This window comes from Phyllobates terribilis, unplaced genomic scaffold, assembly GCF_046119375.1.
Source record: "Phyllobates terribilis strain yellow unplaced genomic scaffold, ASM4611937v1 Scaffold_5228__1_contigs__length_53269, whole genome shotgun sequence".
In the NCBI taxonomy this organism is placed as follows: domain Eukaryota; kingdom Metazoa; phylum Chordata; class Amphibia; order Anura; family Dendrobatidae; genus Phyllobates; species Phyllobates terribilis.
The window spans coordinates 1-22,129 of record NW_027367976.1 but is presented as its reverse complement, the minus strand read 5'-3'; the positions used below and the strand labels follow the sequence as shown (position 1 = coordinate 22,129).

At 35.1% G+C, this 22,129-nt stretch overlaps 2 protein-coding genes across 2 annotated transcripts; both read right to left on the bottom strand.

Annotated features, from left to right (window-relative positions):
* Window positions 1-3,384: 3,384 nt before the first annotated feature.
* Window positions 3,385-5,320, bottom strand: LOC141249943 (uncharacterized). Its single transcript, XM_073669827.1, has 10 exons — window positions 5,299-5,320; window positions 4,924-5,127; window positions 4,538-4,626; window positions 4,231-4,397; window positions 4,089-4,153; window positions 3,965-4,011; window positions 3,815-3,858; window positions 3,695-3,743; window positions 3,543-3,624; window positions 3,385-3,431 (listed from the first exon to the last, which is right to left on the bottom strand). The coding sequence occupies exons 1-10, from the start codon at window positions 5,318-5,320 to the stop codon at window positions 3,385-3,387; spliced, it is 816 nt and encodes a 271-aa protein (XP_073525928.1).
* A 1,109-nt stretch (window positions 5,321-6,429) lies between these two features.
* On the bottom strand, window positions 6,430-8,904 carry LOC141249942 (uncharacterized). Its single transcript, XM_073669825.1, is given in 9 exon segments — window positions 6,430-6,467; window positions 6,552-6,613; window positions 6,745-6,886; window positions 6,973-7,101; window positions 7,104-7,189; window positions 7,281-7,387; window positions 7,457-7,633; window positions 7,886-7,987; window positions 8,866-8,904. Coding segments are annotated over 9 exon segments (882 nt in total).
* Between the last annotated feature and the right edge of the window lie 13,225 nt (window positions 8,905-22,129).

Here is a 22,129-nt window from a genome sequence, read left to right as displayed (position 1 = left end):
TCTATCAACTTTTTCGGGTTCTTCGGTCCAGGAACAATGGTGCTTAAAAAATATAACGAGTCTGCATGCAAAGCCATCTGAACATAAACATAATCTCACATTACGAACCTCTGCGGAAAAATCTGGAAAGGAACGATCAAAATGCTTCCAAGCCTCTGCATCAGAAGGGTGACTCATAAAACCTTCATCAGTGTGATGTTGAGCATGCCAACGCATTTTTGATGCCGTTTCTTTCATCACGTATAAATGTTGCAAACGTGGGGTCAAAGGCAGTGTTCTAAAAAACGCTAGGCGGATGCTAGGCGTGGGGGGGGGGGGGGGGGCTAGCGCCTAGGCGCCTCGGTGGGAGCCTAGGCGGGGCCTAGGCGGATCAATATTATAACACTTATTTTATATATTTTCATATAATTTCCTTATATGAAAAACTAAATTGAAATATATTGATTCATAATTTTCATAGTAATTCATAATTTAACTATGAAGCATATAATTTGCTAATTAATCATCCAAAATTCATAGAATTTATAGTATTCGTCATAAAGAAGATATGCAAGAGCACAACATGCAAAAATCTTACAGTTTTCGACACATGTTTTAACGTAAGTAATAATAAATAATTATTCATAAGTCATAGTCGTAGTCGCAGGCTCTTAGCGGACGCTGGTCGCAGTACGAGGGTGAGGGACATGGAGAGCCAAAAAAGGGTGAGAGTCGAGACGAGAGGTGAGGTGAGAGGCAGCCGGTGGGACGAGAGGTGACGACTTGACAAGATGGAGATGGGAGGTAGTAGGGACGACAAAGTTATCAGTTAAGAGGGAGAGGTGTGAGAGGTGAGAGGCGGAGGTGTGGGACGAACGAGAGAGTGGGATTGATTTTTAACTTTCAACCTAAATAAGAACGCATACCCCTTTCAAAGGCAAGTATCTTAATACCTGATTGGGTATTGGTTTTCCTTTTTGAGATAAACAAGGTTTATACCTCGGGCTCTTACAAAACACACACTCGGGATCATCTTTATAATCCTTCCAAAACAACATGCAACCTTGGGGACACGTGTGGATTTTTTGTTGGGGCAATCCTAACTCTCTAGTCATCTTGTTCTGCTCATAATAACTCTTGGGTAAGTTATTGTCGGTTGGTATTACATCACTAACTTTCTGAAGAAGCGCACTATACCCAGCTTGTGACATATTATACTTGGTCTTTAACTGCATAAAAGATCTCACTGCAGCTAACTGTGAAATGTGAGAACCATGATACAACGGCTCATCTGTTGCCCTTAGTACATCAGAGAAACGCTAAGATAAGAAGGAAGTGCCATCATTTTCAGGACCGACACTTGTAGTCGCTTGTTGTGCCATGTTATTTTCTTCCTCAGAAGGAACATGGCTACTACTTAGCTCGAAGGCTGAAGTGTTAGGATCAAACCATGGAGGTGGAACAAAATTTGGACCAGCAAAATCAAACACCATTCTTTGAGTAGGGTTCAAATTATCAAACCATTCTAACCCTCATTCAAAAGATCCAACATTATCATAATGTGAGGAAGATGGCTCTTCAGAAGGTGGAGTGTAGACAGGTTGTTGCTCTCCATGTGCATTCCATAAAAGGTAGTTTTGAACAAAACCTTGTCTATAAAGATGAATTCAAACATCGTCTATCTTCTTATACCTTCCATTCTTTCATGTTGAAAAAGGACATCTAATCTTACTACCATCCATCAATTGCACTTGTGATGTTGCATAAATAAGAAATGCTTCAACACCTTCAATGAACTCTTTCTTCCAACCATCACGATTAGGTAACCATCGATCATACATCCATTCATGAGAGTCCATTTCTTTTATACCTATTTATATTTATGAAACAAATTAGAAAATGAGTTATGGTATACATCAATCATTGACAGATATATAGTACAATAATAAAGCAAAATGAACCTATTACAAATGTTCAAATTGAGAGTGTAAGCTACTGTAAGGTTGGATAATCTCGGTTGCTAGCGAACTGGAAAATAGAAACTGGTGAACTCAAATTGTCAGCTACTGTCAGCTATTGTAGCCACAAGCTTCGCCTTAAGTTCATACTTTTGAGGCTAAATGAACATATCCCCATATTTATATATATAACCTTACACTAATAAGTTTAAGGTACAATTAAGTCTTTCCAGTCGATAATGTTATACAGTCACAAATTAAGGTTGGATAATCTCGGTTGCTAGCGGATTGGAAAAAAGAAACTTAGCCTTAAGTTCATACTTTAGCCATATTTATATATATAACCTTACTCTAAGCTAGTGTAAGCTACTATAAGCTACTTTAGCCCCAAACTTAGCCTTAAGTTCATACTTTTGAGGCTAAATGAACATATCCCTATATTTATGTATATAACATTACACTAATATATTTAAGATATTATACTCAAATTTAGTCCTAAAACTAACCCAGAACAAGATTTGTAAGCTAAATATACGGATTTCAATCTAAAAGGAGACGTTTGAAATTTAATACCCAAAATGTTGCTTACTTTTTTTATGACACTGATGAACTTGTGGCTATTTTTGTTTTTTTTTCCTGGTTAGATCTGTAAAATAACAAAATTTTAATACAAACTTCATGAAATCAAACATATATACTTATACAATACTACACACACTTACCTAGCTCAATCCATTTGTAGATGTAATAATGAAAGGGTTTTATTGAATTTTTTAGAGAAGTAATGGTTAGAATTTGATGAGAGAGATTGAGAAAAATGGGATGAATTTAGGGTTTAATTTGGATCTGATATTGTTAACACTAGTAGAGAAAAGATCTTTAGAGACGCTTTTTAAGATAATGTTGCGGTGCTTTTTTTCTCCGCAAACACTTATACCGACGCTATTAAAAGCGCCCCCACTGCCTATGTCGCTACCCCCTATTGCGGCGCTTTTCATTGCGTCGGTATAGATATATTTTTGCGACGCTATAGAGTGGCGACGCTTTTATAGCACTGCAAAAAATGCCACATAAAGTGTCGTGCTTTGAGGCATTCACGGCGCTTCCAAAGCGTCGTAACAATTAATTTAAAGCGTCATAATAATATAGATATTGAACTAGAGAAATTGGAACCTTTAATTTTCATAAACTCATATTCATTATTATGTAAACAAAATTCTCTTACTAATGAAATATAACGTAATTTGACACCATCCAAAATGATTTATAAACTAATCATAAAAGATGTCAATATATACAATAACTTGTTTTTTTAGCTATATGTTGTCAAGATTATACATGAGATCTCAGGCCTCTACCCCTTTCTCAACAGGTTTTGAATCTTCCGTGTTGATCTCTTCATCTTTCTTCCTTCTCATCAGATAGTTTAGTCAGCTCATCCTCTTCATCAAACACAAGTCAATGTCAATGGAATGAAACTGCAAGTTACAAGTACTAGATCAATACAATACCTTTTCATTGAGATGAAGAAGTCAATCAAGATATACATACTTGTCAGTAACACGAAACAAGTCAAGCTTGTGCAAAATTAACTCTGGATCAAACAGAGGATTATATCAAGATATGCATACTTGTTTGTACCAGCATTATATAATATCAACTCTGGATCACACATACGCCCTGCAACCTGTCAGTAACACGGAACAAGTCAAGCTTGTGCAAAATTAAAAGACACAATAACAAGAAATTGAGTATACCTCAAGTGATCTGTCTAATTCTTTCAAGTACTCATTTGTTGATGTCGCACTCTGTAGAATACAAAATACTTAGGAATATAATAGATCAATAAGCATGTCAGACCAAGTTTTTGGCTTAACCATACTTCAACCTTCTGATTGATATGCTTTTGAGCTTCATAATCCTGAAGATATAAAACAAAACCATGAGTAAAGGCTAAAATCACGCTACCAACTTTGATATAGGGTAAATGATATTTCAAAGAACTGAAATTTATTGAGGGTGCTTACAAATGGATATATTTCAGGGTTGAACATGCCCAAAATGTATACCCTCCCTATAAACTTTTCTAATTAGTATTACGGTCAACAAACTCTGAGGATGATAGTTTTGTGAAGATTAATAAATCCATACCATCAGTAGAAAAATCTCTTTCGTGGTCATTGCCTTGATGAGCATCAAGATCAATTATCATTACCCTGATAATCTCCAAAAAAATGAGGATATGATATATGAATTAAGATATTAAAAGGTTCTTGCAGAAAGAAACACAAACCTTGAAATGTTGAAATGGACTAAGGCAAAACGAATGATCAATGATACGTCAGCATAGGCACAAAATCCGCCGCCACTTTCTGCAGAACAATGATGGAAGCCTCCACCAAGATTGATGGCCCACCTGCACTCTATTGCAAGCTTTGCAGCTACAACACTTCCACTAACCTTAATATATTAACATTAAAGAATCATATTTTACTAGATCAGTACTTAGTGAAAAAAGTATTCAATGTGATTAAGGTCAAACTTAGCACAATACTGAGATTACCTGCTTTCTAAATGAAAAAAAGAACCTTTTGTTGTACCAATAAATTAGGGATCAAGGCAACAGTTCTAGTAATACCTTTGACATTTCCAAATTTACTCTGATCATCTATCTCTGTAATACTTAATTCTGGATTTTCCGATTCTTCAAGATAATTGCCGTTTTGTTGTTCTGTTTGCTCTGAAATCTCTCAAAAGCCGCTACATGTTCCACAATGAACAAAAGAAGGGAAAAAATAGACTCAGCTTAAAAATGTCAATGAAGCAGAAAAGAGTATCATAATTTTGTAGTCTTTTGAGGAATTTTCACATAAATGGAAAGAGAAGGGTATAATTAACCAAACTCTTGTACAATTTAATGGTTTATATATGTGATAAATTACCTTGAAATCCTATAGTGACAATTAAAGAGAGCTTTTATACTAACCAAGTCCAATGAGATCCCCTTCTGCATCCATCAGTACATTTTCATCACTAATTTTTTCTTCATCTACTGAACTTTGAATAGTTATTTTCTCCTTAGAACCTTGCAGGACAACATCAAGCTTATTCGGGGAATTGGATCCAAATTCTTCCGAATTAATTGGTTGACTAACATCACTTAGTCGCACATTGTCCTCACAAGTTCCCCCTGCATTTAAAACGTTAATTAGAATTTAGTAATACCTAGTTATAAAAAGAGAACAATAACTGAAACTGGATGCTTAGAAATTGACCAATTCCTAATTAAACTGGAATCTACATGCCCCACTATTAAAAGAACATATTGATAGTAATTTGCTAATAGTAAAAATCATAGTACCTTTTTCTTCATCAACATCCATATTTTCACCAACCAAAGCTTCATTTTCCCATGCGTGACGTATAGGGTAGGCTCAATTCTTCATCTTCGTATAAGCCAGCCTGCTCCTATTAAGTTAAAAAAGCAGCAATACCTCAGTGATCTTTGCAACAATGGAGCTGCTTTTCAACCTTGTGTGAAAGAGCCTACCCCATACGTCACGCATGGGAACAAATTGTACAATGTCTCTGGTAGCCACCTGGCCTTTTGAACTCTTCAGCCGGGCCCCACCATCATCATCGAGTATCTGCACTTAACATGAGCTAAAATCAGGAAAATGGAATGAAGTGTGAAGTATATGGACTGAAAGTGAAGTGTTACCTCCATCTGAGTGAAGTTTGCATTGCCCACTCCAATGATTAGGATAGACAAAGGTAAGACAGATGCTTTGACCAAAGCATCCTTGGTTTCTTGTATGACTGCCAGCACTCCGTCCTTGAACAACCATAACCATGCATCAATCATAGTGTTTGCAAATAGAGAAAGAGAAAACAATTTTGGCATTTTTGACTTACAGTTATGATCAACAAGACATAGTATTTGCTATTACTATGTAGAAGGGATTGGGCAGCAATTTCAGCAGCACGATAAATCACAGTATGATGCACTGACCACTCATGACAAGACGAGATGCAGCAGTTAGAAGAAAAAAAAGAGGTGTGTAACAAATAACTTACCCTTCTTTTATTCTTTTAATACACTTTTTCATTATTTTAGAACCTATCATCAACACATATTTCTATGATGAGCCTCATATTAATATTAATAAATTGTTTACTCCAAAGAAAAAAACTTTAAGGAAACAACGCACACATCAATTAAACACGTAGGTAGAAGTATCATGATATAAGTCAGAAGATTAAGCCACTTTACACAATTAACAAACAAACGGATAACACACAACATGAAAATGTTTGGATCAAAGATTGCTGGTTCCATCCAGAAAAGGAAAAAAAAGCAACAACATCAATACTAGTAGTAGGAAATAATAGAGAAGAGCAGTGTGAAGCTACTAATAAGATGTTGGCATTTTATATGAAACCAAGCTCGAAATGAAGAGTTGAAGAAGACCATTCCCAACTGACATCTTACTTAGTTCCTGTTCTTGGATTTCTCCACTGCCCTCGGAGTTGTTAAGAGTTAATTAAAGATGATTAGCTATTTGTACCTTATGAACCAATTTCCAGTTGTTAACAACTCAGTTTGGACATTACCTAGGCCAATTTCATCAGAGCCTTTCATGATTCTCAGTCTTTTGCATGTGCCAGTGAACATCCTGCAACACCACACACAATTAGCTAACCCTAAACTTCTAGATAACCAATTTGCAGAATGAAATTTAATTGGTAGAGAAGATTATCAACATCCCATTTTAATGAAGATATTTGGATTCATTAGAGAACTTACTGCCATGGAACATCACCCACAAGCATCCAATCACCATCTTTATCCTCATAAGTAAGAACATATTCCGATCCATGTAGCAAGTCTTTCAATTTGCTCTCACTCAATATCTCCCTTGCAGAAGCTCCATTAGTTGCACACTGTCCTGCTGTAAATTGTAAACAGTAAAAGAGTTGGGATTATAAATAATATAGAAACTTGCTGCCAAATTCAGTAAACAAAAAAGCACACCTATGGTGAAACAGCTGAACATCTTCTCCAGGGAAGAAGACAGCTCCTGATATGCAGTATATGCTTTTAAGTCTATCTTCCTCAAATACGGCGCACCATCCATGCTAACCTTAACGAATAAAGCTCCTGTTTTTTATCAGCTTCAACATTTTTTGAAGTTGCAGCTAAAGAGTTCTTCCTAAATGACCTTATAGGAGGCCAACCCACAACCTGAGCCCTGTCATAGTGTCATAGTACAAAAAATGGAATCAAATCTAAGCAGACAAACAAGTTATGAATCTAAGCAAGATTCTCACTCATATTCAAACTCAGAGTATGGTGTTTCAGGTGGGAGCTTGCTGATATAATCCTCTGCTTTGCCTAAAGCAGATTGTAGACGTGGTATAGACTGTATTCTATCATTCAACATCATGACCTGCAACAGTATCGCCAAAAATTAGAATTTTGACCCAATTCCAACTTTATGTTAACTAATAATGCTTACTTGTCCTTTATGTCTGTGTACTCTTAAGAAATCAAGTGGTGGGCTCCAGACATTCTTTACTGCGGAACATGATTGAGGAAAGGTGTCTGTTGAGAAATTGGACACCGTTGTCAATGGAGGAAGATCGATTTGGACGTGGAAATGATGCATTGAAGGGTCCAAAGTCAAGCTCAAGGTCTGAATGTATTGATGATATGAGCAAAATCAAACATGAAATTTACAAGTGAGATATGATCAAAATCAAGTAATGGCTCCAGGACTCTTCAATTAGCGAAAGAAGGTGACAAGGAAGAACAAATCAAACATGAAATTTACAAGTGAGATATGAGCAAAATCAAGACCACAAAACCCTAAATAAACAAGCAATACTATAATATTAAACAAAAGAGCTGCAATCGAGAAAGAAAGAATCTGGAGAAGGAAACTTACAAGGATGAGATCAAAAAGAGTTGCTTGGTCGACCTTCACATCCCAAGCTTTGAGTTCCTCTTCAGCGGTATGATCTTCGGTCTTGGGAGACTCAGGATCTTGCTTGTGACGTTCGGGAGAGGGATGACATCAAGTGATAATCGAAGACGATCAAAGCCATTCCCAAGAAGATCAAATTAGAGAAAAACGAAGTGTGAGAGTGGGTAGGGGAGCGTGTTGAAGTTGAGATACAGTACTCAGAGTGCTAAGAGATAGAATTAGGGGTTCTAAAATCATTTACTAATAGCGTGTATTGTTTTTACTGAAAGTTAACGATGATTTTATAAAAGTGCTCTATACTTTTTCATCTATTGGTTTAGTTCAACACTTTTTTTACGTCGCTATTTAAGGGCTCTAAAAACTTTTTTTCTAGTAGTGTAAGGTTAAAGAATGGTTTTGGATATAATATGGTTAAGTTTCGTACGTGCATTCATGTACAACCAACAAGTATGGGTGACAATAAATGAATAGTACTATTCCCTAATAAATATGATTACTTTTTACAGTTCTTTAGCCACCAATTTAGACTCAAATCTATGTTCCAAGGTAAATATATGAATAGTACTTTTCAGTCCTAATTTTGAAACGTATAATCTTCCGGGTGCCGTAGTAACAATATTAGCCTCAAATAACTATTTTGAGGCTAGATAATAGATAATGTTTTGATATATAGATCTTCGCCACTACTTTACTCATGAATTTTGCTGTACAATTAGCCTCGCATTTGTTTTTATGGGTAAAAACCGTTCTACTTGGCCTAATAATTTTTTGGATAGTAAGTAGCCTCATATTGATCCCTTTATTTAGCTTCAAATTTCCTTTTAACGCAATTTAGCATAAAATTTAGCCTCAAAATTTTGATTCAAGGCTGTTAAACCAAAAAAACAGAGTTGCAAATTTTTTCTACACTTAATTAGCGTTAAATATTATTTTAATAGCACGCTATTTTGCCTCAAAGTATTTGTGGCTAAATCATTCATGGCTATACACAGGATTTCCAGTAATGCTACCAGAAACATGCCCAACCCGCTCGATTGCCTTCTATAGTCTTTCCCCTCTTCCAATCAATTTTTTTTGAACTTTGAAAGTGTTGTACTAAGGAGATCTCAACTAAGTTTGAACGGATAGCAAGTGTTAACAACAAGTTAAATGGTTACAAAATATCAAAGTAATGCAATGTACTTCACAAAGTAAAAGTTAAAATGTCTATTTTGTAAATTGAAGTTGATCTTCTTTTCTTAAAAAACAACCAGGGGTAGATCTAGGAGCCAGTCTTTACGAATTCTCAACTTAGCTAATCACTTTTTTTAAAAGATACTCACTCCGTTTATTTATAATTGTCCATTTAACCTCTTATTTTTTTAATCTTAAATTGACCATAAACATATTTTGGTTAAAGTTTTTTACACTTGCCCTTACTTTATTACTTTTTGTTTTTCAGTATTCTATTCTTTTGCATGCATGCAATTGTATAAGAAGGTAATCTAGTAAAAAATATCTTTCTTAATATATGTGAGGTTTTCTAAATGAACGATTATAAATTAATAAAAGATATTAATTATATTATACTTTATTGAAATGCTCAAAGACTTTTAGTTGTTGATGCATGTGTATGTGTAATTCTACCTGACGATATTCCCTTATTTATCTTTCAAAAAAAGGAATTCCTTGAATACTTGAATGTTTTTTACGCATGCCTGGCCGAAAAGTAGAATTAGATTATAGCGATAAACACCAACGGAAAGATGTGTAAATATACCCTATCATTTTAATTGAAGTTAATATATCTTCGTCTGTTCCTAGATATGATATACAGATGTGGGTTCCGGTGAAAACAAACCTTATGGTGTAAATTGCGAAGAATGTTGAGCCATTAGATTAGAAAATAGAAGGCTGAGATTAAAAGATGAGTTTTTTAATGAATCCACACGGTGACATTTTTGTAATTAATGGTGAACTGTTTTTTTTTAACGTTTTCTGGGTGATTTTTTTATCCCCTTAGATGTGAACATTAGCGTGTTATATGTGAACATTAGTGTGTTATATGTGTACCCGAGAAAGTTCGCATGTAAGTCAGTAACCACTGAATTACTTAGGGAATCCTAGTCAAAAGCCTTGATTTGGATCCAATTAGAGGGAATTGAACGTGCCAACCTCTAGGACAATTCCTCGTACATGAGAACGGTTACATTGAATAACTTACATGCACGTTCTTGTGGATTCGCTAAGGCTTGTAAGTAGGATTACCAACAGTTACTGAATCAGAGGGAATTGAAGGTTGTCATGCATGTAAGGAACCGTTGAATTACAGACGGTTACCAACGGTTCTATCGCATGTAAGTAGTCCTTGTCGGTGATTGATTGAAGATCTCATTCATAAAAAGCCGAAACTTCAAAGTATTAAACCTCTAGAGTTGGATCCTAGTCAAAAGCCTTGATTCTGATCAGTTTGGTTTATCTTATCCCACTCAAAATTCATGGATTCCCTAAGGTTTGATAAGGGAAGAAATATTGAGTTCAGAAAGCATTTACTCGATTCAATCATTTGTCCGATTTGTGATCAATCTCTTGATCGAAACCTTATTGTCATAACTTGATCTATAGACATGCAGATGCTACATCCTCATCCACATGGAGGAACTCGGAGTAGGAACAAGAAAACCATTTAAACCAACGACAAATTTTGTCGTTGCTAAAATGTTTATTGGAAACGACAAATATTATACCGTTGCTACTGCTATACATAAAATTTTCATTTCCCTCCACAAAAACTTGGCGCAAAGATGTATAAAAATTAAGAAACCTGTTTAGCAACAACTTGTATCGTTGCGAAATGATAATACACACAACGATATGTGTCGTTGCAAAAATAGTTGTATACATATCGCAACGTCAAATGTCGTTGCAAAATATATTTAATTAATTGACAACATCAAAAAGTTGTTGCCAAAAATATATAAAAAAAATCGACTGGAAGTTGAGCCTAAAATCCTCCTTTACAATATGCATCTCTCACTCGTCTCATTGTCTTCCTCCTCATCCTATGCTCCTTCTACTCCCACTGTCTTCCTCCACCTCCTATGCTCTGATCCTCCGTCGAGATTATCGGTCAGCCGCTGCTCCTCTCCTCTGCTCCTCCTCTCCTCCTATGCTCCGTTGTCCAGTCCTATAGCCAACGAGTTCGCCCATTTTCCATTCCACTCCTCTCCTTCAGGGTTCCGCCTCCTTCATAGCAGCGGGTCGCCAAAAATTCAAGTGTTGGTGGTTCGTCGGAACAGAAACAATGTACAACAACAATCAATAGGTATGAATTTTGAGTCTAAAATTATTGAATTGGAAAACCTGAAATTTAGAGCTTTTATTAGATTTGTGGGGTTTGGGGCTCAATTGAAAAATCTGAAATTGAGATCTGCATGGTTTGTAATTTATATTTTTGTGGGATGTGGTTGCTCTCCAGCACTTGAATATCTTATTCAATTTCGATAGGGATATAACACTACTTCATTATTGATTAGGGAAGAATTCAAAAATGTAATATGTATGTTGGTCTTATCAAGTACGGATATCAGAAACAATATACTATCAAGTATCAACAAAAGCCAAATTATTGTTTGCCTTCTTGCTTCCCTTAATTTTACTTGTAAAGTAGGAGTCTTAAATTTGTTTCTTTTAGTAAAACCTTTAGATATGGCATTAAGGAATTCATAGGTTTAATAAAATCTAATTCATCCTTACATGCCACTAAGGTGCTAAAATATGATTGTATTTGTAGTTAATTATTGGTGAATTGTTGAAAGAGGCGAAGTCTTACTTCGACGATGGTGTGCACCCACAGAATTTGATCCGTAATTATAGAACTGATGTGCAATTGATATGTTCCCCTGCCATCTCTTGATATTTTCATCCCAATAAACTAAATGACATGATGTCTTTAGTTTTTGAACTTTGATAGAAGCTTATATTGATAATTGGATGAAATTTAAAGTAAAATGATTTTTTTACATGAAGATATCTTAAAAGTAAAAGGACAATTTTATTTAGCTGACTACTAATATTATTCCTATTGTTAAATGGTCATCCAGAAGATCAAAGAGTTGTCTTTTAGAATTGAAGGGAAAAGTTTGAAAGAAACATCTAAAATACATCGTGAATGTATCCATCCTCTTGTAGATGATTTTTATACTAGATTTATTTGTTGTCTTTTAGTCAATTTTCCAATAAATTGGATGATTAGCTCTTTCCATCTCTTGTTGGATCACTGAACAAACAATCCTTGAATGGGAATAGATACTAGATTTACACTTGATTTATTAGTTGTCTTTTAGTCTTCCAGGAAGCTTAGATCTTAATACAGAGCTGTCTGGAAGAATAAACTTCCTTAACAGTTTGAAGTCATGTAGATTTGCTGCAAATTCTGGTGGTGTCAAAGATATGCTTTTAGTGTCTCTTGCATTGAGAGTGAACTTTTGGATAACTTTGAAATTCAACTGTGAAGTTTATTGATTATATGGGAAGCAGTTCTGCCAAGGAGTTAAAATAAGCAGATCATATTTCTAATAGTTAACATATACATTATGTGAATCGCATTCTATCCTGTAAGAGAACTCAGCTTCACTCAATTATGTACCTCTGATCCTTTCTCTAACAAACATACAGAACAATTATTTACTCAAGAATTGCAATATGATTGCAATGGATTTTTGGATACATGAGCTTCAGTGAATGACTCCCACCAGCTGATGTTGAAACAACACCAAATCCACCAGCATCAAGTTTGTTAGTTTCTCTGAGAAATTATCTTTTGCTTCTCTAATATATGTCCCGGGAGATGGAATTTAGGGTTTTCCATCAAATTTTTTCTTTGTAGAAAGAAATCAAGCTGCATAATTTGGCTATACTGTGATCCTATTTCATTGCAACTTTGTTAAGGGTTGTTGAAACCTATAACCTGGTTGCTAAAAATTACAAGTTGCTGCATATATTAAGCACATGATGTATTTGTTATTTTCCTTGAATTACAAGGATGACCAATGATCAACTTTCAGGCTGCTTTGCTGCATATATTAAGCACATGATGTATTTGTTATTTTCCTTAAATTACAAGGATGACCAATGATCAACTTTCAGGCTGCTTGGTGGTTCGTTGGAACCACCAATCAGCCTCCATAGAAGCAGGTCGCCAAAAATTCAAGTGTTGGTGGTTTGTCGGAACAGAAATAATGTACAACAACAATCAATATGTACGAATTTTGAGTCTAAAATTATTGAATTGGAAAAATCTGAAATTTAGGACTTTTATTTAGATTTGTGGGATTTGGGGCTCAATTGAAAAATCTGAAATTGAGATCTGCATTGTTTATAATTTATAGATTCGTGGGATGTGGTTGCTCTCCAACACTTGAATATCTGATTCAATTTTCACTAGTGTTTAATTTTATAACTTTCACCAGTGTTCCATAGGGATATAACACTTCTTGATTATTGATTAGAGTAGAATTCAGAAATATAATATGCATGTTTGTCTTATACAGGGAAAGAAAATACCAAGAGATGAACTAGTAAGGCCATAAGGCAATTGGCTAGGGATAAGTCGATAGCTAGAGTAATAAGATCCTTTACAGCAAATTGTGGTAATACACGTATGTTAATTTTTTATTTAATTTAATATGTCACATACTGAATTTGCTTACAGGTCAGTGGCTTGATACTCTTGATAAGTGATATCATTATGAATTTTAAGTCGGCAAGGAACTTAGAAACAGAGATATATCATAGGATAAAGAAAATTTAGAAGGGGTAATTTTTTATAGTTAATAAGGTGAAGATAAGGTGAGATCTTTTAATATGTAAGTTTGTTTGGTTGTTAACAAAATATTTTAATAACCATGAATCCATGATATCAATGTTTTTAATAAAATTCGAATAAGAGCTTAAATGTTGTTTAGAAAATCATGTGAAGAGTTTAAAATACATGTAAGGCGTATTGAAAGTGGAAGTTCAACTTTCAGTAAAATTAAAGCATTCCTTAGAACAGATAGCAAAGCTAATGAAGAAAGCTTGATTCAAGTATATGCAAAAATACCTAATTTTTGAGATGAAAATCCTTCACTTTTGGTAGCGAAAGAAGTCCTCTCACTTGTTCATACTTTTTTGCGATCTTGCTCCAGAACATTTGTCTTTCCCAGTCCAAGTCCAATAGAAAGGAAAAAGTGTGAAATAAACTGTAATTCAGATCATCATGCACCATCATTTATAAAGTACCTTATTGAAACGCTGGTTAAAATTAACCTGCAGAAGAGCGAGAAAAAATGCATAGAGAAAACCGCTCTTTTGAAGGATGTCTTCACATGAAGTAATTCCAAGAATCCTACAAAATATGTTATGTCATAATGCAAAATACCCCTATTTGTATATAGAATGTATGAAAAAATAACTATTTCTTCTCATATGACAAAAAAGAAACTAATATACTGGTTCAAATGGAGGGAGAGACGCTCTGTGAGACTCATTATGTCCAGGGGCGTCTCTGCAGTAGCAAGGAAAAAGTTCCGGAATCGATCTAGCTTCTTCAACAACCTATCAAGAATCTGTTCGGATCTGAATAGAACCAACAATCAAACTGAAATAGAGAAAGACGAATTGAGAATTTAAGATCGTATTTGATAATACTTACCTCTGCAAGAATCTGTTCGGGCCATCACCAGGGTGCAAATCAACATCTCTTTAAACATAAATCTATCAAAAATTTGAAGAGAGAGAGAGAGCAACAATCAAACTGAAAAATCATGTGGGAATCAACAACCTATCAAAAATCTGTTTGAGTCTAAATTATGTGTTGCATTTTTCTGAAGATAATGCTTTTTGTTTTGTGATGAGTTATTATTGAATTATTTAATATGAAACCTTTTTTTCACGTTATTATTGAATTATTTTACTTGTTCTACTCAGCTTATTCTTTCTTTTGAAAGATAGTCAGCTTATTAAAAAAGACGAAGAGAAAGAAATAAATATGATTGGACGAGGAGGAGGAAAGAAACCCAACTATCGTAGTGTTATATCTCCCGGACGACTCTGAATGTGATTAGACTTACTCGAAACAGTGGGTCTAATACAGAAGATGGTGATACATCATACGGAAAAGGTAATTATTCATCTAACCTTTTCATCTTGATGGAAAAAAACAACCGTGATCAGGTTATGAAGTATTATTTTCTATGTTTATTTGCACATCTCTTTGTTGGGAGCAATTTTGCATTCATAGAGCTGAAATTCTGCAGCTGAGAATTATATTTCATGCCCAGCTGAGAAAAGTGAATTATGCCATTGAATACTGCAGAAGAGGGAATTTCAGCTGCAGAATCTGACCTTAATTATGTACAGCTGAAATATAATTCCCAACTGCACATGAATTTGCAGATTTGATTCTCAGCTGAAATATAATTCTCAGCTGAATAATTCTCATCTAACCTTAATTACGTGCAGCTGAAATATAGTTCTCAAGTTAAAATATGATTTTGCAGCTGAAATATTCTGCAGCTAAAATGATTAGGTCACTTTAAATTTTTCTGAGGTGTGGAAGATGTATTTGTTGATTAGATAGTCTCAACTGGTAGGACGGGAAGCTGGTGCAGGAAATGTATATATCTAAAACTGAAGGTGGAAAAGCTGGCACCTGAATACATCCACAGGTTTGGTTAATTGTTCTCTCAGCAATATTTGAGGTATGGTTGTAAAAATTGTTGAACTATGACAGATAATATGCATCTAATTCTCAAAGCTTTCTCCATTTAAAAATAGATGATTATATGTCATTGGGTTTAATCAATCATCGCCATGATACTAGGATATTTGGATTGAGAACGATGAAAATCAAGTTTACTAAAGATAAATTCTGCTTCTTCATTTCCTGATATTAGGATATTAATGGGATTTGGAAGCGAATGGTGTTGATTTATTGACCTAAAAGAGCTTCAACTAAATTCTGTCGGTGCATTCATTATTTTATATGAATGCTAAGGTTAATATGTACACCAATAAGTTGTGTGCAGCTTTTTCACTTAGCATCATATACATGTCATAATTAAAACTTATTAGTTTATGGATATTTTATATATTATCTCTTACATATACCATTGTGTCTTATAACGCAGGTTTTTGTAACCTAGCTATCAACATGGCAAAACTTTGCCTTGCACTGCAATTTGTAACTTGGTTGCTGGATTAAGGTCCTTGTGATGGATTTTTCTTAAGAACCCTACTAGTTTTGGTATATCTTGAATTCTTATTAGTTATGATATGTGGATGATGTATATTTTTAAATATTGAAATTTTTTTGATGTATTGCAACTCGTGAAATTCAGTAGGTGAAGAAATTAAATTTTATTTTATGGTTGCACATTTGAGCAGGATGAGAAAGCACTTACAACAACTTGTTGTGTAATAGAGCTCAGCGTTGTTGCGAAGAATATTCATTTTACTGGTTACTTTTATTTTTCGCAATAAAAGTTGTTGTTGCAATACGTCTTTATCATGCAATACATACTTTTTTAGTAATGACATCTGTCGTTGCTAAAGATCAATATTTAACAACGATGCCTGTCGTTGCGGTAGATTTCATTTTCACAATGCCAAATTTCGTTGTTATAGATGTAGTTTCATATATCCGGCAAATATGTTTTTGGCAACGATATATGTTTCGCGACAACTAATGTCGTTGTGAAACAATATATTTTTGGCAACGACAAATGTCGTTGCAAAAGTTTTCGCTACGGGCTTACACACAACGACATTGCAATGACTATTGTCGTTGCAAAAAATGGGTTTAGCAACGACAATAGGTCTTTTGCAACGATAAATGTCGTTGTAAAACACTGATTTTCTTGTAGTGTTAATGCTGCAATATGTAGATTCGAAAAGGAGAAGATACTCAATCCACTTCAGGACCTCAAGGAGTAGAGGTAATCTTATGTTAGAAGTGATTGAAGACCAAGACGTTAAGACCCCAATTCAACAACAATCGAAATCAATATTTTTAGATCTTTTTTATGGCAAAGACGTATGATGACAACCAATGAGATCTTGGAGATAAAAAGTCTAGTAACGTGTACTTGTACAGGGAAGGGAAGTCTTTCTTCCTAATTGTTTTATGTGTTTGTCCAATTGCTTTTGGTTCATGTAAACTGGTATGGCTTTTATATTGTTCATATGAATGATATGTGTGATATGGCTATGGCTGGTTAGAGACCATGCATGGTCATTTGATCATGTGAACCATGAGAATTGCTATGTAAACATATACATGATTTCTCTTTGTGATTAGATAATAAGGGCTAGGTTTTATCACCTATATTGATATATGACATATGAGAACTAGTATTTTATTGTGAAAGATGATGTTGAATTTCCCATTAAGCATATTCGGATGTTGGTTCCTTGAAAGGAAATTGTGTATATAGCTACTCGAGTTCTTAATTGAACAAGTGATGAGATTTTGGAATTGCGCATTTATGCAAGACTGATCATATCCTTGTATGACGTGGTATGCAAGAACACTTGAGATGTCTTATGTGATTATGTGTTCCCCATTAATTTGGAGGAATGAAATGTATCATTAAACTTTCTATATATGATTGGATGAAGTATAATTAATATATTATTGAATGTATTATTATTATCCTATATAAATAATGGTAAGGGATTCTCATATGGAGAAAACGTGTCTATAAGGGTGGTTTTCAAGAAGGGAAATATTCCTAGTAGTAAGGTTTGTTAACATGGAATGAAGAGAAGGGTTTGTTCTCTCGGAAGGAACTATACCTTTATTGGACTGATGTCCCATAAAACTATGAGATATGTAACTGCATTGTTTGTTGCATGCAATTTGATCATGGTTTGATAGATTCACCATTATGACATGTTATGTAAGCTTGATTACTATGACATGTATCTTATAGTGTTCATCTAAAGGAAACATGTCTACTAGAAGACATTGTACAATATTCAAATGTTTTATAATCAAATAAGAACATGCGTTGATCATGAAGTTTCATGATTGAGGTTCAAAAGGTCAAAAGAGTTTAACTTAAATGTTTAGACCTTGAGGCCTAGGAGGCGGACAAAGGGAAGAATCTCTTGAAGGGAAAGATCCCATTTGAGTCTACTGCTTGGTTTGTGCAGATTACTCATGAATATATCTAGATTACTTACTAGTAGTCTATTGTATTTCAATATAGATTACTTAGTTAAAGTGTACTAGATGCCAGACTACTTAAGTAAGTGTATTGTTTTGTTCTTTTGGAACATTTACTACACTAAGCCTATCTCTTGATGAAGACGATGGCTAAGGTGATGGAACGAAAGAACCTATATAGCTTTCTAGTGGTGGGACACCCAATTCCTACCTAATTAGCATTAGGGATAGAATTCAATGTGGAAATCCCACACCTAGAAACTGAAAAAGCACAAACGAATGATCCACGAGTATGTGCTTAGTACCTACATGGAGGAGATTGAACACAAAATCTTCTTAATAGTCCCTTTGAAAAAATGCAATTGGAGGTGCACGATGAGGTTAAATTTACCCGTAAAGGATCTACATATGTGAGTGTGAAGTTTAGCCGATTTATGATGTTTGGGTTTGTCTTCAGATACACCATGAATGGATATGGAATCAGGACCTCAAATGATTGGAGGTAGACTTTATAGAAGTAAAGTAACTTGTGTGTGTGTGTGTGCATTATCTTTGAGGTACCAAAGAGCGGTTGATTGGTTCAATCATTGTGACACCATGATTACAAGGTATTTTGAATGTATAAATACACAATGCGGAAATTCAATCCTTGTGACATTTTTCGTTTATGCATGAGTTTGAGAGTAAGACTTATAATTTTGTGAATCAAGGAATACACTAAAATGGAGAACGAATGTTGACAATTTTAGTGTAAGCATGATTGTTCCATGTAAAGAAACAATGCCATCTAGTGTGATCAGGATTCTTACGACACTATGGGAGCTCAGTTCGTTATAACATAAGTTAGGGGGTATGGAGTATTCACTTGTATAGATGGAGTTCAATATCGGATGACAATATGCCAGGTTGGCATGTTCAATTCCTTCTGAGATAATGTTTATCTGTTAGGTAAGGTTCCATGTGAGGGAAGGGTACGAGGAACTGTACCGTGAACAAGAATGAATAAATTGGTCAACCACGTTCTCATTTGAGAACATGTGTGTAAGTAATTCAGTTTGAAACCACCAATATTGTGACACTACATTTTTAACCGTCGGTAACCGTTCAGGACAGTTCCCTGACGAGGTAACCGTCATGGAGAGCGCTTGTAACCACTTGGTAACTGTCCTAACCGTCATGTAACTTCCACAACTGCAAAATGGGTGTTTCTAAATCCTATATAAAAGTTATATGACATAGTTGTCATTGATTGATCAAAGATCTCTTTCATATAAAGAAGAAACTCCAAAGTATTTAACCTCTAGAGTTCAATCCTAATCAAAATTCTTGACTTGGATAGGTTTGGTTTCTCTTATCCCACTCAAATTCCATGGATTCTCTAAGGCTTGATAAAATGGGGCGAAATATTGATTTCAGAAAGCGTTTAAGCAATTTAATCCTTTATCCGGTTAGTGATCGATCTCTTGATCGAAACCTTATTGCCATAACTTGATCTATAGATGTGCAGATGCTACATCCTCATCCACATGGAGGAACTCAGATTAGGGATGGAGGAATGCTGCAATTTGTAGCAAAGGAGAAGATGCTCAATCCATTTCAGGACCTCAAGGAGTAGAGGTAAGTTTGTGTTAGAAGTGTTTGAAGACCAAGATATGAACACCCCAATCACATATTTCTGTTAAATTGTTTAAATAGGTTATTCCTATCTGAGGGTTCAACTGGTCTGTTCATCTACAGTTACTACTTATACTACTAAAATGCATGCTTTGACATGTCAGGCTTCATGTAAACATCCTTCTTCTTTGATTTCATGGCATGTATCCACTATGGTTTCTTCCTCATGCTTGGAACTGTTAGATCCCGTGCTTTCTTGTTCATCGTGTGCCACATCTACCTCTCCATCAAATGCGAATGTACACATTTTAATCCATCTACTAAATGCCATTTCCGACCATCAACTCCGTTTTCATGCCATGACAAAATGAACTCACACAAACAAAGAGAGGTCCATTTGCCAAAGAGTCCAATCTAGAAAGAATATCATCTTAGGTTGTGACTGCAACAAGAGGGAGTTCGGACTATGAAACAGTGTTGAAATTCATTTTCAGGAAGATAATCAATCAATTAGGACTATGGAACATTTACTATTTTGATTTATTAGTTTCAAGTTGATTATAGACTTTTGGTAAAATTAAATGAGCACTTATATAGTATGATGTTGAAATGCTGATGTATGATAGTTGTATCATTATTATCAATTTTATATTACTAATATGAGTTGTAAAGTATTGAACTTTATATGAATAATATATTATATATACAAGAAAGTGGATTGGTATATTAAGCAAAAATATATTTTTTGGGGGAAAAGGTATATAGCCCCAACCTATGAGTAAAGTGAGATACATACCTATTAGGCAATGGTACGAAAAGCTCGGATATGGGAGGAATACAGGCCGGATATTAAGCAAAAATATGTTTTTCTAGATACTGGACTTTTTAGCCCAGATATTGAAAAAGATTGGTCCAGGCTAACATCTCTTTCAGCCGCGCTCTCTTTTAAGTATAGAGCCCTGGCGTGTGTAGAACAAGTTGAGGCTAAAAAGCCTCTTTCATATGTGCTCTGTTTTAAGTATAGGGCCAGGCTTGTGTAAAAGTCATCCTGGCTCTTTACCTTTTTATCCTAAAGACCTAAAGTCCAGACCATTTTTCGCTGCACTCAAGCTCTATTCCCTTATACACTTGGGCTAAAAAGCCATTTTTATAATAGTGTATTTCTGTCATAACATTATAAACCGAAATGACCATTGTGTACTAAAATCGTCATTAAGCTTGATCACTTAACCTTGTTTCCCTAAGATCCCCCTTTAGTCCACAACTAGGAATCAAACTTGTGATGAGAAAACAACCATCCTTGGATTTTGTAGCATGGGTATGCACTTTATTTCACCTAAGGACATTGTTCTTACCATAAAATGTACCCATGAGTTCCCTGTTCTGTATCAATATAATTGTCAATTAGGTAATTAAAAAAAGATACTCAAAGGAAAAGAACACCATTCTCTGAAAGCTACAACTGCTCTATTTTCACAGATGCGTCAGTTCCCCAGGTTCATTAATTGTGATATGTGAGTGTTTTGAGATGGTTTTCAGTGATTTGATGGATAGTTTTATTGGCTCAATGTTTTTTGTGTGACAACATCTACTTTTGAAAATTGTTCTAAGTTGATGGCCACCCAAGCTAGTGATCCGATTTGAGGTGTTCTTATAGGGTATTCTTGGTAAGTGTATCTCCAACAGCGAGATCTCATTCGGCAGTTTGAAGATTTGGGTTGTGTTTTCAAGGTAAGTAAAGATTTAATCAAATATCATTGCCTTTCTTGAAATCATCTAAAGATCTCAAGTCTCTCTTGCCTCTAAAAACCGTCCTTGTTCTCCACTCTCAAAACTCTATGGCCTAAAACAATAACTTCTATCACTCGCGCAAAGAGCTCCAATTCATGGAGCAATTTAGAAAGCAAAAGGTTGTTTCCTCATCTTCTTAGTACATAACGACCACTAATATCCCTTCCAAACACTTGGAAGACACTACATTGACGGGTTCATCTGAGCAAACCCCGTCTCCAACCAAGGAGATTGTCGATCTCTGAGAGTTCTCCTCCCCTCTTTGTTCTTTACTAGCAAGGGATCCCAATCCTTGGGAGGACTCCTCAAAACATGAGGTGTCTAGTCCCTTTCTCTAAGGATTACATAGGAAAAGGATATCGAGGAAAAAGACGAAGAAGAGGAACCACCATTGAGGAAGACAAATCATGAGCTTGCCAAGGAAAAGGCAAAGCTCCATTGTTGGAGATCACTTCTGCGTTCCCTAAGCCGGATGATGCTTTTGCAAAGAGACTCATCTTCTCCCCTCACATCATCGTCAAAGTATTCTTGTCCCAGGAACTCACACATGTTAATGAGACTGTGTATGGAAAAGGAATCAGGATTCTTCACTCCCTCCAGATGCAAGACTG

Bases quoted from the DNA above. Each gene is read 5' to 3' on its own strand.
- LOC141249943 (XM_073669827.1), bottom strand. From the start codon at position 5,320: ATGGATGTTGATGAAGAAAAAG. The intron at 4,398-4,537 runs GTACAACAAAAG...TAATATATTAAG, and splicing joins CCTTGATCCCTAATTTATTG to GTTAGTGGAAGTGTTGTAGC. The intron at 3,432-3,542 runs GTTTGATCCAGA...GTATTGATCTAG, and splicing joins ATATCTTGATATAATCCTCT to TACTTGTAACTTGCAGTTTC.